The sequence below is a fragment of the Cydia splendana genome, chromosome 18 (genome assembly GCF_910591565.1).
Source record: "Cydia splendana chromosome 18, ilCydSple1.2, whole genome shotgun sequence".
NCBI classification, from domain to species: Eukaryota; Metazoa; Arthropoda; class Insecta; order Lepidoptera; family Tortricidae; genus Cydia; species Cydia splendana.
Window position 1 is genome coordinate 17,885,779 of NC_085977.1, and position 16,893 is coordinate 17,902,671.

General features: G+C 40.9%; 1 protein-coding gene across 1 annotated transcript in view; it reads right to left on the minus strand.

Annotated features, from left to right (window-relative positions):
* LOC134799154 (nephrin-like) overlaps window positions 1–16,893 on the minus strand; it is a 226,851-nt gene that overhangs the window by 21,626 nt on the left and 188,332 nt on the right. Inside the window, exons 7-10 of the mRNA XM_063771562.1 lie at window positions 14,454–14,595; window positions 11,331–11,461; window positions 5,685–5,844; window positions 2,039–2,195 (exon numbers count right to left, since the gene is read on the minus strand). Of these exons, the coding sequence (XP_063627632.1) occupies window positions 2,039–2,195; window positions 5,685–5,844; window positions 11,331–11,461; window positions 14,454–14,595 (590 nt within the window). The remainder of the gene's footprint in view (window positions 1–2,038; window positions 2,196–5,684; window positions 5,845–11,330; window positions 11,462–14,453; window positions 14,596–16,893) is intronic.

Genomic DNA, 16,893 nt, shown 5'->3' on the forward strand with positions numbered 1-16,893 from the left:
TGCGCCTATAATTAAAATTGTGAAAATTAAAACCCTTTAGGGAAAATATTGACTTTAAAAAGGCCGAAGGTTACACTAATCACAAATGTATAAATAACAAAAAAGTAATACTACATAGTTCTGAAAAAAAAAACAACGGGCTGCAATCCGGGAGTGCCGGCAGAAGTGAAAACTCAATGACATTGTAACAGTTTTTCGATCAGGTCACGTGTCTGTCTTACGTCTTACGAATCTTACGGTCACGTGACCTGTCGCGAGTTTAACATTTTTTCCCCATCACAAAAAGTGCACAGCGCCGCTAATTTAAGAAGTTTTGACTTCAAAAAAAGAATTAATCTAGGCTCTAGGCATTTCCAGCAAATGACAGCCACAAAAATGCCACATTAATTACTTTGAGAGCTCACAGACAAAGGGAATTAATTAATCAGAGTGTAAGTTTCACGCATTTCATTAATTCATAACATTTATAACGTTTGTCATGGTAGCCGATTCTGCTGTACCAATTTGTTATTGTTCGATTTGTTTTTTTATCAATTTATCAAGAACGGCTTTGACACCAATACACTCAAAAAATTACATGTAACAGTTATGATGTAGGAGGCAAACGAGCAGACGAATCGCCTGGAGGTAAGCGATTACCGTCGCTCATAGACACCCGTAACACCAGAGGGTTTGTAAGTGCGTTGCCGGCGTTTAAGATAGTACGCTCTTTTCTTGAAGGTCGTATCATTCCAGAGTGTGCGAGGCCGGAAGTCAACCATTGATGTCTTACATCTAAGTGGTGAAAATTCAACAATCTAAGTGGTGCAAGCGAGATGCACTGCGTTTGAGTTGACGCACTCGGTAGCGTTTAAATCTGCGTAAAATTCAGGGAGGGGATAGCTATTTACTTGCACCAATCAGCGTGGGCTATCGTCAAGGTCAACTAGTTCTTCGACTTCGGCGTTTGAGGGAAAACCTACATAGGACGTTGCCTGGTCGGCCGACCTAGGTATCGATGGGCGGATGTGGTGGACGCTGATCTGCGCGAGCTCCGGATTGAAAACTGGCGAGAAATGGCACAGGACCGACAGGACCGGGATCAGTGGCGAGCAGTCGTGTTGGAGGCCAAGACACACTTTGGGTCACTGCGCCAGAGGAGTAAGTAAGTATCGTCAAGGTCGTATCAAAACCAGTTAAAATTGTAACAAAATGTTAAATCAGAATCAGGCTCATGATGAGCTCAGCTCTTCTATCAAAGTAGGCTTTATTCGATGTGATGAAATTAATAAGGAAAGTGGGCTTTAGAATTATGTAACTACTTATTTCATTTCAGTTTTATCGTGCTTGACATATGGCTGCTCTTCACCATTGGCCATGATGGGTAATTGCAGGTGATCCCGATGGTGTGGAGGGCATAATGGCTTACAATGGCCCATGATCGGCGATGATAGAGCGTAATCGCCATTCTGTCGATTTTCGGGCAAACATCGAGAAAGAAATAGGAACAGAGGGCCTACCGCGAACCACGTTCGACATGTTGCCTCTCTTTCGCACTTGTAAATTCGTACGTAAGTGTAACAGGGAGGCAATACGTCGAACGTGGTTCGCGGTAGGCCCTCAGGCCAGTCAATGTACGAAATTCATCGTGCTTAGCGTCCTTACGCGGGCGCTGTCAATCTTCTTGATAAAATGAGTGACGATGACGGCTTGAAAGTCATAATCGCGGCAGTAATGCGACTACAAACGTCATCTTCACTCATTATATCAAGGAAATTGATAGTGACAGCGCCTGCGTTAAGACCACAGGTGGCAGTAATATCGTAATAGTACATTTCCAACATCATCATCATCATCACCAACGTTCATGTAAAATATCTATGTATGCACCAAGTGCGGGTAGTTCGAAAAACTCGCGCGCCTAGATGTTGATGTACACTTTAGCCAATCTTCTCCGAGACCACGGGGACAACGCCGTCCTCGGAACGTCGGAGGTAAATTTAAAACTTAATTTTACGCGATTAATTCCCGTCGTTGTGAATAATAATGAATATCTCACCCAGCTGGTATTTGAGTCTGCTCCCCTGAACTGTTGAAGGTCCACGTGAAGCTGATGGGAGCAGGGTTGGAGTCCACCGAGCACAGGAGCTGGACCGTCTCCTGCTTCAGGGCTCCGTACACCTCGCCATCTTCCACCACCTTGCAAACTGGGGCGTCTGTTGGAAAGTCAAAATTTAATGTAAGCGCTGGTGGCCTAGCGGTAAGAGCGTGCAACTTTCAATCTGAAGGTCGCAGGCTCAAACCCTGGATCGTACCAAAGAGTTTTTCGGAACTTATGTACCTACGAAAGTCCATGTAATATTTACCAGTCGCTTTTCGGTGAACGAAAACATCGTGAGGAAACCGGACTAATCCCAATAAGGCCTAGTTTAACCTCTGGGTTGGAGGGTCAGATGGCAGTCGCTTTCGTAAAAAACTAGTGCCTACGCCAATTCTTGGGATTAGTTGCCAAGCGGACCCCAGGCTCCCAAAATGTCGGGACAACGCGAGGAAAATGATGATTAATGCAAGTACAAGATAAGAATAGATAATCTCAGTTGGAAAACGGAATTGTACTATTGCCAAAACATTTTTGATATCGCATAAAAAGTGAACGTTCTAATTAAGGCAGAGAAACTGAATAAAATCAAAGGGAGACGACTCGATTTGAATAGCATTACTCTGATTTTGCTGTAACAAAATAAAAATTTTGTATTCTTGATTGGAATGAGGCTAGAAATGACTGTTTATAGGAATAATAACACAAAGATAAAAAGCCGATCTGTATTTTAAATAAGAATCGGTCCAAAAACGCATTATAAAGGTGCGACCACACCGTTGCTTAAAAAACGGATTCCGCACCGACGGCGTGTTTTAAGCAGCGGTGTGGAGAGCATGCGATAAAAAGGGTAGGTACGCTTACGTTGCGTCACGGTACGTATGTACGTACGTATGGTGGCTGTATATTATATTCTGTTAACTGAATAGGTAGTCAAACGCCAACTTTTAACAACCAGTAAAGGTTCACCTTACCGCTGCCTTAAAACGGTGACAGTACAGAATCGCAGTGACATGCCATGCCTACCTACCGTTTTTATCGCATGTCCTCCACCCTCCACACCGCCGCTCAAAACACGCTGACGGTGCGAAATCGCACTGACACGCCGTAAATGTTACAAATTTATCGCATGCCCTCCAATATAAAGCACCGCATAATGTAGAGCCGTAAAGACATCTATATAGTTACTTACTTTAGCTGTCAAATTGATAAAGATTTATTCCTTGTACAGTCAGAGAATTTAATTACAGTAGGTACCATTTCGTACCTGGTCACAGTGACAATCAATATGAAAGTCGCTAGGGACCTCATACTAATGTCACTGTGACAAGGCACGAAATGGTACTAAAATGAAATTCCTTGACCGTACTTATTAGTGCAAGTGGGATGTATCACGATCAATATCAAAATAAGATCAGATTTTAAAATTCCGAATGCTGCTCCTAGTTTATTCCAAAGTATGGATGAGTTGGCTGCTCTTTTTAAAGCCAACCGAAATGAAATATGCAGGGAATAATTTAAGAATTCGAAAGATTTATATTGTTGTTTGTTTCATTCTGTCTTGTTATATCCTACCACTTTATTCGTAATATTTTACTAAATAAAATAAGTTTTTTGTGAAAAATTTCATTTTTGTTACGAGCTTTTATCGTTGACTGTAGGTACTTTTCAAACAGTCAAAGTTTCAGCTCAATCAAATACTGTGAAGGGTCTTATTGGGCTTATGGCGCTACGCGCCGTTTTTGGACGTAAACTCTTACTTTCTAGAGTATATATCTTCTTAAAGGTTCAACAAAAACTTATGAAAAAAAATATATATTAATCTACGTTTTATGTACAACATTTGTAACGTTTGACTTTTTTCCTGTGACTTATAATTTTTCGATAAAAGGAACATTACGAGAGGCCGTTTTACGACTAACTTTGCCTATTTCTATGAAACGGTTTATTCGATTAAAGTTATTTTTAAACTAAAATAAATGTTGTAACCGACACTACAAATGCAACGTAGAATAATGTTAATTAATCAATTTTTTTTAAGAAATCGAATATTTTTCGACATTTTTTCGACGACTCGAAAAAGGCGTGGCCGGCGGTCGTGTGCTAGCTTTGAGACGAGGAGGCTGTGCCGCTCGTCGCTCCGTGCCTTCCTTGTATTCTGCATGCTCGTGCTAAGCCCAAGTGCAAAAAAATTGGAGTTATTGTGGCCATAGATTAAATATCTGCAGAAAGTTGATTTGGCTGTGACGCGCTTTAGCGCGTGCAACACGGTGTTTCGCAGCCTATTATTACAAACCTAATGACAATATTTCCACTTATGTTTGACAAAGCTTCATTTGAAATTTATAAAAAATGCGCCGACATATTATAGCCATTAAAATGTAACGTTTTTAATAAATTCAGAAACCATTAAGTACATTTTTAGGATTGTTACCTATTAAAATGATGTTAGTTTATTAATTAAATTAAGTTTTCTCAAACATGCGTGGAAATATTGTCATTACGTCCCATCCTTATCTGAACTTTTATAAGTATTTCCACGCATTTTTTGAGAAAAGTAAGTATACATACATATTATTTCAATCACGATAACATTTACCGGCCTTACGTTCATAAAATATAATTTATTTGCTGTGTGTTTAATATCATACTCGGCAGGCATATAATAGGGATATCCCGGCCATGTATAAATATTATAAACATTAAATATCTTCTTTCGAGAAATGCTTTTAGGGTTCCGTAGCCAAATGGCAAAAAAACGGAACCCTTATGGATTCGTCATGTATGTCTGTCTGTCTGTCCGTCCGTATGTCACAGCCACTTTTTTCCGAAACTATAAGAACTATACTGTTGAAACTTGGTAAGTAGATGTATTCTGTGAACCGCATTAAGATTTTCACATAAAAATAAATAAAAAAAAAACAATAAATTTTGGGGGCTCCCCATACTTAGAACTGAAATGCAAACTTCCACCGAAAATTGGTTTGATTACATAGTTAGCAAGTTTCATAGAACGGTTACTGATACGACGGTTATGTCAATTACACAAACGTGCACGGTGCGTAACGGGATGGGTAAGTAATATATAATAATAATATAATTTTATTTGGCGTATTAAGCGGGACGCGAGTCGTATTAACCGTGAAATGTAATTTACGACCTCCACTAAATGCATGATCTACTCATACTCAAACAACAAAATATCTGCAAACAAAATATTATACGAGTATAGCGCCAACTGCGCGCCTCTGGGCTGTATCTTATTATTTGAACCTCGTGGCGGTGCAGCGATACAAAATTCACGTACGATCTCAGTGAGCGGGGTAAGCGGGTGGTGCGGGGACAGAGCGCTTAGCTCCACCCAGACGCTCAAGGGCATTGGGCCTACCAATCGTCTTATTTAGTTTGCAAGATTTGACCCGAACCGCTCCGCGGTTGTTAAGCCATTTAGGGTCCTAGACCGAGGTGAATTGGTTGTTCAATACTTACGCTATGGAATGTCCAATTTAGAGAAACCTAAATGGCATAAAAATCACGGAGTGTGACTGTACATAAAAAAACATTTCAAATTAAAAAAAACACCGAAAGAATATTCAAAGATACTCACATCTGACTTGCAGTGACACTGGGTTGCTAGTAGCACTGCCTTCAGTGTTAGAAGCGAGACAGCTATAGTCGCCGGCAGCTGTCCTATTCACACTCTGCAGCACCAGACTCTGGTCGCTGAGGATGATGCCGGAGCTCGCGTTGTGGGTGATCTCTTTGTCCTGCGAAATGATAGAAAGCCGTTAGTAAGTATAGTAAAAAAACCGGGCAAGTGCGAGTCGGACTCGCGCACGAAGGGTTCCGTACCATAATGCAAAAAAAAACAAAAAAAAGCAAAAAAAAAACGGTCACCCATCCAAGTACTGACCACTCCCGACGTTGCTTACCTTTGGTCAAAAATCACGTTTGTTGTATGGGAGCCCCATTTAAATCTTTATTTTATTCTGTTTTTAGTATTTGTTGTTATAGCGGCAACAGAAATACATCATCTGTGAAAATTTCAACTGTCTAGCTATCACGGTTCGTGAGATACAGCCTGGTGACAGACAGACGGACGGACGGACGGACGGACGGACGGACGGAAGGATGGACGGACGGACGGACGGACGGACGGACGGACGGACAGCGAAGTCTTAGTAATAGGGTCCCGTTTTACCCTTTGGGTACGGAACCCTAATAAAAAAGCCTTTATTCTACCATAAATATGAATTTTCACTAACATTACATTAATAACTGAGTGATTTCGTTTCTACGTGTTTATAATGAACTGTCAATATTGTCATATAATTTTATACATTTCATTAATGTCAATGACTTATCTTAAGGTGCAGTGGGTTCAGAAAACGAAGTTTTTAAAAAGCCGTAGCTCTTTTTTGGATCACAATACGGCTGCCATACATTCAATTAGCAATCTTGAGGGCTTTTTCTAGTGACTTCCGCGATTCGAATCCTAAGTTTTTGACTTTTGCTCGATAGAAAACGATCACGAACATAGGTCTAAAACGGACTTTAAACATTCGTAACAATATGTGCACAAAAGATAAAAATATGAAAACTGCTTCTAATAACGCGCAATTTTATGCTTGAGCGAATTCCGCGATTACTTTTTTTTTAAATTTAACATTAAATAAATAAGTTCAAAGACATGATATCAGCGGTCCCGTGCACGCAACTTCTTTGATCAGATGCCCGCTGGGCTTGAACGAAGGCGGTCCTATCGCGGGGCGCACTAAACTGACAGTTGGGTTTTGCAATTATTTTGACATTAAATCATATACGTATACGAAAAAGTATACCAGTAGACAAATTGTATTTAAAAAAATAGGGTAGATTAATTATCATCACATAGAGCTCGGGTCTCATCTTATTTTTGATTTGTTGTTGTTTACGGGGGATAATTATTTAAAAACGCAGTAAACTATCTCAAAACAATACGGTTCTAAAATCATTTAAGTAATTTGCTCCTTGAAACCCCGCTTGAAATGAAAAAAGTTTGAAGACTCATACTTACTGATTGGAGTTAATTTTCATTATGCTGGTATTACCTAATATTGCGTAATTTTAAAAACGTACCCATGTGACTTCTGTACGTCAACGTCAATGAACTGATTGTGATGACAATTTTGTGATCTTGTATTTATGTTAGAGAACTTTTGATCTTCAAATATTACCTATTAATACGGAACGATATGTAAATATTTCGTGTACTACTTGAAAATCTTGAAGCGGTACACCTATTTTGTTGCTGTGAGGTCCGCCCAGATATATAATGCGGTTACGTGCTGTTCTGCAAACCTTCATGAAATCAAGAATAAATAAACGACTATGGTCTAGCCTCAGTCCTAGTGAGTTTTTGCGGCTCGTGAGGCCGAGATATACTTGCCTACGAGGCTTACAGGCCAATACCGTTGCGGACTGGTTTACTGTGATTGTCTATGTATCGATTGTTATCCAAATTTACTATAAAATAAAACAAAGTTTCTAGTTCAATTATATTCTGTGCATATTTAATTTTATTTTTTATACCTCGTCGGTGACAAACAAGCATACGGCCCGTCTTATGGTAAGCAGTCTCCGTAGCCTATGGACGCCTGCAACTCCAGAGGTGTTAGGTACATGCTCGTTGCCGTGCCTAACCCTCCGCACCCTCGTTGATAACTGGCAACCATACTCACCGGCAGGAACAATACTATGAGTAGGATCTAGTGTTATTTGGCTGCAGATTTCTGTAAGGTTGAGCTCTGCTCTAGATCTGGAATGACATCCGCTGTGCTGTGTCCTACCACACAAAGCGAGATGTAATTCACAGTGCCCATACCTCTCTTTTGGACGTAGTTCAAGGACCAGAGGAATGTCCATCTTAAGTATTTTCGTACTAAATAACTACACAGATTCAGATTCTGAACATATAACCGTAAGTTTACCAAAAATTTGGCGTAGCTGTACAGTCAGATGCAGAGAAAAACAATCCGCCAAAATTAAATTTTCACCCTGCCAGGACTTTATTTATTGATAAAGATAACGATATGTTTGCAAAAATGTAGTGATGAACATAGGTGGACAGTAATTTTGGATGCGTAGGGGAGAGCGGGGAGAAACGCAACACTTTGTACTTTGACCTTAGTTTCTGGCTAACCGTTATTATTTTGATGAAATTAATGTAGTCATATTTAACTTCATTGCATGTTCTGTACATTAACATCTTGATTAACCTTATAATTGTGTATTTTGTATGTAAGTACCAGAGTGACTAAAAAATCGTCTTTTGTTACTCATGACCCCGTTGGCGTGCAGAAAGTAACACGTGTGGGTCAAAAGTAACAAGACACAGTGGGCTGTAATTAATATAATATGATAGGTATATTAGGTATATCAAATCAAAAAAGTACTAATTAAATATGTAAATTATTATTGATCACACACTTTAATATTTGCATTTTAAGAAAACAAATCAATATTAAGTCCTCGTTAGAAATTGTTTTTATTTCAAGTGATGAGGTCAATTATTCTGTTATAAACATGTTTTCTACTCAGATAATTCAGGGTCAGAGTTTTTTCACTCACAAATATGGCATACATCGTTTAAATCAGGGGTCTCCAAACTTTTTTACCTGAGGGCCATATTGCGCCTCAGAATTTTCGCGCGGGCCACCGTCGGCGCCGAGGGGAGGGTGTATCTGGTTGCTGCTGAACTGATACTGATAGGGCTGAACACCTGGTGCCTGGCTCCCGCGGGCCGGATTGGAACGCTTCGCTGGCCGGATTTGGCCCGCGGGCCGGGGTTTGGAGAGCCCTGGTTTAAATCATCATTGACGCATTAAGCATGTGACACCATATTAGATTCAATAGGTATATATTGTATGGGATGTAAATGTTACTTTTGTACCTATACGGCTTTGTTACTTTTGTACCCAACCGCATTTTTCTGAAAACATGAAAGATATCTTTGAAACGGAACGTGCTCGAGAAAATTAATTGCAATCAATCTAATCAATAATCAATATCCCTTCGGGTGGCAGGGCTTCCGGTTGAAGGGTAGGAGAAATGGCGCGGCCATTTTTTTAAATATGCCCCTGCGTGGCAGAGGGCGGGAGCCGGACACTTCCCTAATTGGCAGCGAACCGGGAGACGGTTCCGTCATAACAAGCCCGTGAGTGGCAGAGACCGTCTCCCGGCCTCTGTGCGACATCGTATTTCGCGCCTAAAATAAAACCGTTAAAACTATGCCTTGCTTGTTCACTCTTGCAAGATGCATTCGTCAATAAACAAGGATGGTATTCCTTAACGGTCGAATTCCAGCGTAAAATAAAGTTTGATAGAACTGTGTGAATCATATTAAATGTATTGTTTTGTCATAAAAACTGCTTTTTCTACAGTCAATTGTTCTATTTCCTAATTATACGTATTTTTATACATGAAAGTAGAAAAAAATTGGTAATAATATGAGATTTGATCAAGTCCAGCATAATTCACATAAAATAGAATGTAATTCATTGGTATACAATCAAATAAACCACTTTATGCTGAATTCAATAATACATAGTTAATATATATCATTCATACATATTTTTTGAGAAACGGTCATATTTCTAACACGCGCCAAATTCGCGATGACCATCCTGGAGGCCCCGCCACTTGACGTATATTTTGCCAAAATAGCCGCGCCACTCAACCTCAACCCACCGTTAAATCTAAGGCGCCGCCATTCAACGGCTTGTTATGTCTGTCCGTCTCCCGGCTCCCCGCTACTTACCGTAGAGACCGGGAGCCGGACAATGCCACTTTAGGGGATATGCAAATATTCAGACAATGTATGTATTTTAATACAACGTAAACATCAAATAACTAAAAGTCGAAAAACGTACTTTTGATTCGAAAAATCACGTTGCGTCCTCTCACACAACCTAATAGCACGTGGCGCCCGTTTCGACTGAATGCAAGAGAAGGGGGCGCCACTGTCTATCACCTAATAGCAGCGGAGTGGTGTTTTGACTATTAGATACACCTACAGAGCAATAGTTACTTTGCTTTCCACCCGCCGTTACGTTTGTCCCCGCTCTCCCCTACATTTCACTTGAAAAAGCATGCAAAATTTTCTTATTAGCTAGGTACTACAACTAAATATATACAGATTGAAGCTAAGCTAAGGTAAGTAAATTATATAATAATAACATCATCGGAATACACATATGATTTCAATGAAATTGTCATTGAATTGATTTTGCGCCTTATCGAAAGCCCTATTGAATAGAGTAGTACCTAAATAACGTTTTTCATCTGACGACTTCTATATTTATTCGGTTTATTTAGTACGCGTATCTAATGAATTCGATTTTAGTTAATTTACATTTAAATACGTCACATGTGACATGAACAGACAAGGAGAGTAAGATAAAATATATTGTTTCTCTTCCTTCTTTCAATGGAACTTTTGTAGAGTTTCTCTTCCTCAAAGGAGGCTAGTGGTTAACACGAAACTCAAAATACTCTCATTTGCATCTTAAAAAAAAACAGGATGGGTCACTGACCTGTCCCAGTAAAGTGAGGTAGTGTGCGTGAAGTGTGCTTGTGTGTGAAATGGGGTAATTTGACAGAATCTGAAAATTTTCCTCGGGCATACCTCGCCTTAATAATTATTTTTACTTAATATTTATGGAAGTCGCCTCTGCGGCGTAGGCCTCCCCCAGTCTCTTCCACTCTTCTCCAAGTAGGACCACCTATTTTACGCATTATATCTTCCCAGCGTTTTATAGGTCTACAGTTCGTAAGTATAGTATAATATCTTTATCATTTATTTATTGGGAGCCCGTAGTGTCCAAATGCTGGACAAATGGCCTCCCTTACTGTTTCCAGTCTACTCAAACAATTCGGGGCGATCCACGTCCATCTCCGGCGGGCTTTTTGAAAGAAAAACTATTTGTAATCCGGAAACTTTGGCCAAAAGCAAACTAAACTAGCTGTAAGCCACGTGTGTTCCGGTCTCCGAGACCATGGGTCCAACGACAATTGTGTTAGGTATCTATTAGTTCTTGCCTTTTGCCTATCTTGGCATTAAAATCACCAAGAACCAGGTTGTGTGTGGCCCTATGTTCGTCGCATGATCTACTACCTCGTCACGGTGGTGTGTTATGTTGGAGATTATTTTTCTATCTTCCTGAATAAATAATTAAATATATAAGTATGCATGTAATATCTAATAATTACTTACCCCTTTATACCAAGTGAGCCTGTAGCTCTTCGGGTTGGCCTTCACGCTGCACTCGAAGTACACGTCGTCCCCTTCTTTGATATGACCAGGGTTCAGGCTGGAACCCATCCTCAGCGTCACTACGGGAACATCTGCAGATAAATAATATACTAGAAACCTGGCGTTTAAGTAAATACGACAGCACTGCGGCCACTGCGGGTGCCTTTGTGTTCGCGTTAAAAACCGACAGTCGATAGATCGGGCACGAGCGTTACATGTAATACTCGTAGGTGAAATCTATCGGGTTATTCGAGCCCACGGTGTATAATAAACCTTCTACTTTAAATCCGATTATAAGGCTCATCTTTCACAATCCACAGACACCAATTATCCTACAAATTAAGAGTATAAAAATAACCCGGAAAAGCAGGAAAATCGATAAGCTTTTAATCCAATCAGAATTCCATCGCATCCGGCGTAAAAATAAAACTTTGAGGAAAATAAATTTTAATATTTATTAAGGATTCTTCAGAGTAAATTGGTTGTCTGATTTACGATGTATTTTAGAGATTCTTTTGGATTTTAGTACCTAGTTTGATTCTGAATTGGCAAGCATAATGCTTAATACAAACAATAATAAATATTAAATAGGTAGATGTCGAATACTAAAGAATAAGTTTTTGGCAAAAATTTCATTTTTGCTGCTAAGATTTTATCGTTGACTGTAGGTAATTTTCTTTCCACATGACACAATTAAATTTTCATCGAGATATTTCGAACAACCCCAAACACAATTAGTATGCATTGTTTTATGACAGCGTTCATATGGCCACCTCCTGTCTCCTTGCATTGTCATCCGATTTACATAGAAATCGGGAAGTTGGTCAAATTTAGCTTCCAAAATTTGACCCACAGTAACATACTTGACTAACAGAGCAAGTTAAATGAAAGCTTGTAAAAAGTGACCAGCCCTCAAGGTCAAATTTGACCCAACGTATTCGGGGCTAACGCCATAACACTAGTCCACTTGGTCACGGCGGGACCCGTCCCAATTCATGAGTATATGCAATCCCTTGGGAGGCTTGGCGCCTTTGATCAACTCTAAACGCTTGGCCAATGACATCCATTTCAGTTTATTACGATAACTTATGGGACCAACACCGAAATCGCGAAAAAAAAATTTGACTGTTTCATACATTTTGGCTGGTCCATTTTCTATGCGAGGGTAAATTTTTTTTCGTGATTTCGGGGTTGTTCCCATTATTATTATAGCCCTCCATGTCGTATCCGACAATGGCGACCTTTACAATTTTCTGATGATGTGAGGTGACAATGTGATGAGCACGTGTATGGCTCGTAACACTGCCACTGCCAACATTCCATCGCCACAAGACTTCTATATCCTCCGTCCTTACTTTTCAATGAATGCCTGAGAATTGGTAAGTATCCGAAATCACTTAAGGAAATAAAGGTCAGCCCGCTGTACAAGGGGAAGGGGAAGCAAGACGATCCAAGTTGTTATCGTCCCATATGTATCATACCTGCGGTCGCAAAGGTTTTTGAAAATGGGCTAACTACCCGTCTATCCCAGTTCCTTCTAAATAACAACTACCTATCGGAACGCCAGTATGCATACAGACCGGGACGATCAACCACAATGATGGCGCGCGAGGTGGTGCGTCGTGTACTTGAGGCGCGAGAGGGCAAGCTTGAGGTCGCAGTTCTTTTCTGTGACCTCTCGAAAGCCTTCGACGTAGTCGACCATGGGTTGCTGAGTTCGAAGCTCCATCACTACGGTATTCGAGGACATGCGCAAGCCCTCATGTCAGATTTCATGAATAAAAAGACGCAGTATGTAACGGGACAAAGAGGCACCTTGAACTCACACGGCCTGTCGGCTGCCATCGGCGTCTCCCAGGGATCGTCCCTGTCAAATGTGGTATTCTCCATCTTACTTAATGATCTACCTATGGCAGTCAGTGAAGGTGAGGTCTATATGTATGTGGACGACGTTGCGGCAATTGTAACCGCCCCAAGCATCGATCAACTAGAATCGAAGCTAAACCTAGTAGCTGGACAACTGTCGAACTGGTTTGAACAAAACGGTCTCATACTAAACCTAACCAAAACGCATTTCATCCAGTTTGATTTGTCTGGGCGCAAGCGCCGTCCGTTGCATATAGGCCTCGCCGGCGGCACCATAGACCAGGTTAAAAGTACCTCCTTTTTGGGCTAAAGCCTAACATGGGAGAGTCATATTAATTCCCTGTGCGGCAAATTGGGAAGGGCATGTTTCGCCCTTGGCAGGCTGATGACAGTACTTACGCTTCAGGCAGTCCGCAGCTGTTACTTCGCCAGCATACAGTCCATCGTTCAATACGGGCTTGAGCTATGGGGACGTGCGGCCGATTGGCTACGTGTCTTTAGGCTCCAAAAACGAGCTATAAGGGCTATTGCTCGAGTTCCATGGTACGAGTCTGCAAGGCCACACTTCACTAACCTAGGGATTATCACGTTGCCAGGCCTCTTGATACTGCAAATAGCCTCATACACGCGAGAGAATTTAGATAAATACCACAGGCGGGGTGACAATAGCGACCGTATTACACGATACGGGCACAAACTAGCAGCAGTGCCCCGTAGCTTAGCAAAGACGGCAAAAACTATACACGTCATGGGCCCCTCTGTGTATAATAATCTACCAACAGTAATAACAGACGCACCTAGTTTGTTAATTTTTAAAAATAAACTTAAAGCTTGGCTTGTTGAGCGGTCGTTCTATAATATAGAAGAATTTCTGACTGCGAAATATTAATGATAAAAATAGAAATCTACGCAAGTAGCTAATGTATTTAATTTTAATTTTTAATGTTATTTGTACTAGTTATGTAAGTTGACATGTAATTACCTATTACCAATAAAGAATGAGTATGAGTATGAGTATATCAGAGTCCAGTAATTTGCAAAGGTCATCTGCGCGTGATGAGATTATAGTGAATGAAGAGTTGCGGTTCTGCACCAGTCTCTCGTTCCTAACCCCCTGGCACCAGTGGACTGTGTGATGGATAAGACTGATGGCAGTAAGGAATGCAGTGACTGTTCAACGGCTTTTATTTAAATCTGTCACAGTAGACGATCACTTACAGTGCACATTGAGCGTCCACCTGTCTTCGACGACCGCGTCCGCTATCCGGGGGTTTTCCGCCCGGCAGACCAGCGTTGCCTCGTGGTCCTCCGCCTCTGGCACGAAGTGGAGGATGCTGGTGGTCGCGTTGGATTCTGAGAACTGGAAGAAATACATTTTCGATTAGACTTCAAGCTGATAGACTTAAGAGTTGAGAATATAATGATGGATCGCTGAGTCTTTTTTAGGGTTCCGTACTTCCTTACCCAAACGGTAAAAACGGGTAAAAAGGGTATTTCTAAGACTGCATTGTCCGTCTGTCCGTCTGTCTGTCTGTCACCAAGCTGTATCTCAGGAACCGTGATTTCACAGATGATGTATTTCTGTTGATGTAATCCGACTCGCACTACAAAACTTTATTTAGGTTTTTGGCTTGTATACCTTGTTTAGAGCTTAAAAGTTGAATTAGATATCTATGCAAATGTTTCAACTTTGGTATCTACATTTAGTAAACATTCAAATTTCTGAGACGTGCTTATAAATATTTATAAACTGAGCTTCAATTTAATCAAAGATACTTCGTCTGAGTGAACTTTTACAGATGTAAAGTAAGGACGCTGAGCACGTAGAATTTCTTACATTGACCCGTCTGTTCCTATCTCTATCGCACGCGCGTAATTATATTGCTGTCTCGCTTATGATATCATCTCTCTTTTGGTTTGCCTGGGTGGAATGCTACAAAACGATTGGTTGATAAGGTCACATCACGCGCGCGATCGGTCGCAACTAGTTGCGTTACAGTGCTCGACCGACGGTCAGCGCGTACCATACGCGCCGATCGCATGCGCTGATCGTCGGTCGTGATCAAGACCGACGGTCGGCGCTGACGTCGGTTGGACGTAGCTATATCAATGAAAATGTACGATAAAACAGTGCATCGCTGATACATCATACGCGCGTACGGTCGGTCGCTCCGTCAGCGAAGCACTGAACGCATCCATAGAATCTCATAGCTCATCGGTCGACCGACGTACGCGCGACCGACGAGCCGGACTGACGGCTCGACCGACCGTACGCGCGGACCAAATCACGCGCGTACCGTCAGCGTAGCTGTATGCGCATTCATAGACTTGTATCGGTCGAACGCTGTTTCCAGCCTTAGAATGCACGATTGGCTTAACCCTTAAACAGGTAGTGTAGGTATCTATAAGTACCACATAGCAAATGATTTTTTTTTGGTGAGCTGAGTAAATACAACGACCGCAAAATATCATGGCCGTAAAGTCTATTAAGTGGGTGATGTCAACCTGTCATTTTTTTAAGTTCCGATATCAAACAAATTTCTTTAACAATTTAGGTTTCAAATTCAAATCGACAACAAATGGCCGTTTTTGTACGTTTCTCCCGCTGTATAAATTCGCTACGCCGAAAAAAGTACTGTAAGTATTTTGTTTTGTATTTTTATGGTAGATTATTAGATAATGTATGCGTAGTAAGTCATAACTTACCTTAGTTATTGTTTTCTGATAAAATATTCGATCTAAAAGTTTGTGGTTCGTATGAACCCTCTGCCCGTCTGGGGCACGTGCGAGTGGTTTATAAGTGGCCTCTGCCCTGCAGGGAGTTTACATGACATATAAAGGTAAGATTCATTACTATGAATGAACCCTCAAAGTAAAAAAATAATATTTTTTCCTTTGGTTTCTAAATTAAATATTTATTCAACGGTCAATCTTACGAGCGACGTCATCCTAGCGAGCCTAGAAAGTGCTGGCAGTTAGTGCATTTTGTGACGCATGTATAAATGTGATGTGCACATGACTTACCCTTAAAACTACTCTGTATGGCTAACAAGGCAGTGGCCATATAAGGACCACGTAGCACCATTGGTAACGAGCAGTGGGCATATATAAACCACCGGGTTTTTTAAATTGAATTAGGGGTAATAAAAAAAGTCAAGAAATTACTTTTCTTTTTAAGCTATTACCTACCCGAATGTTACTCGAAGGGGGACGAATGTTACTCGCGTCCGCAGGATTTACCTACCACAACCCTGCACGTGTCCCCTGGGTGGTGCTAAATGAGTGACAAACCTGAGACGAAACATATAGGCAAAGATTGCAAGAATTGCGATGAATACATTTGCAAATGCGATTGGCTCATCTTCGGGCCCACAAATGCACAGTTGCTCTCAGAGCACTTTGACTAGAGATGTCGGACCTTCTGTTCGCATCTTGCAGATTAATATAGAAGGTATAAGCGCTGCAAAATGCGACTACTTAATCATTGTTTTGTTGTAATTTTAATTGTTAATTTATTGCCTATATTATGTACTTCTGCCATACGACTAAAAAATAAACCTACCCGAATCAGTAATCAAAAGTAAAAAATGCGTCAGGCCCAGGCCTGTTTAAGGGTTAAATTCGTGCGTGACACCCAAAATGACACCGCTGAACTAGC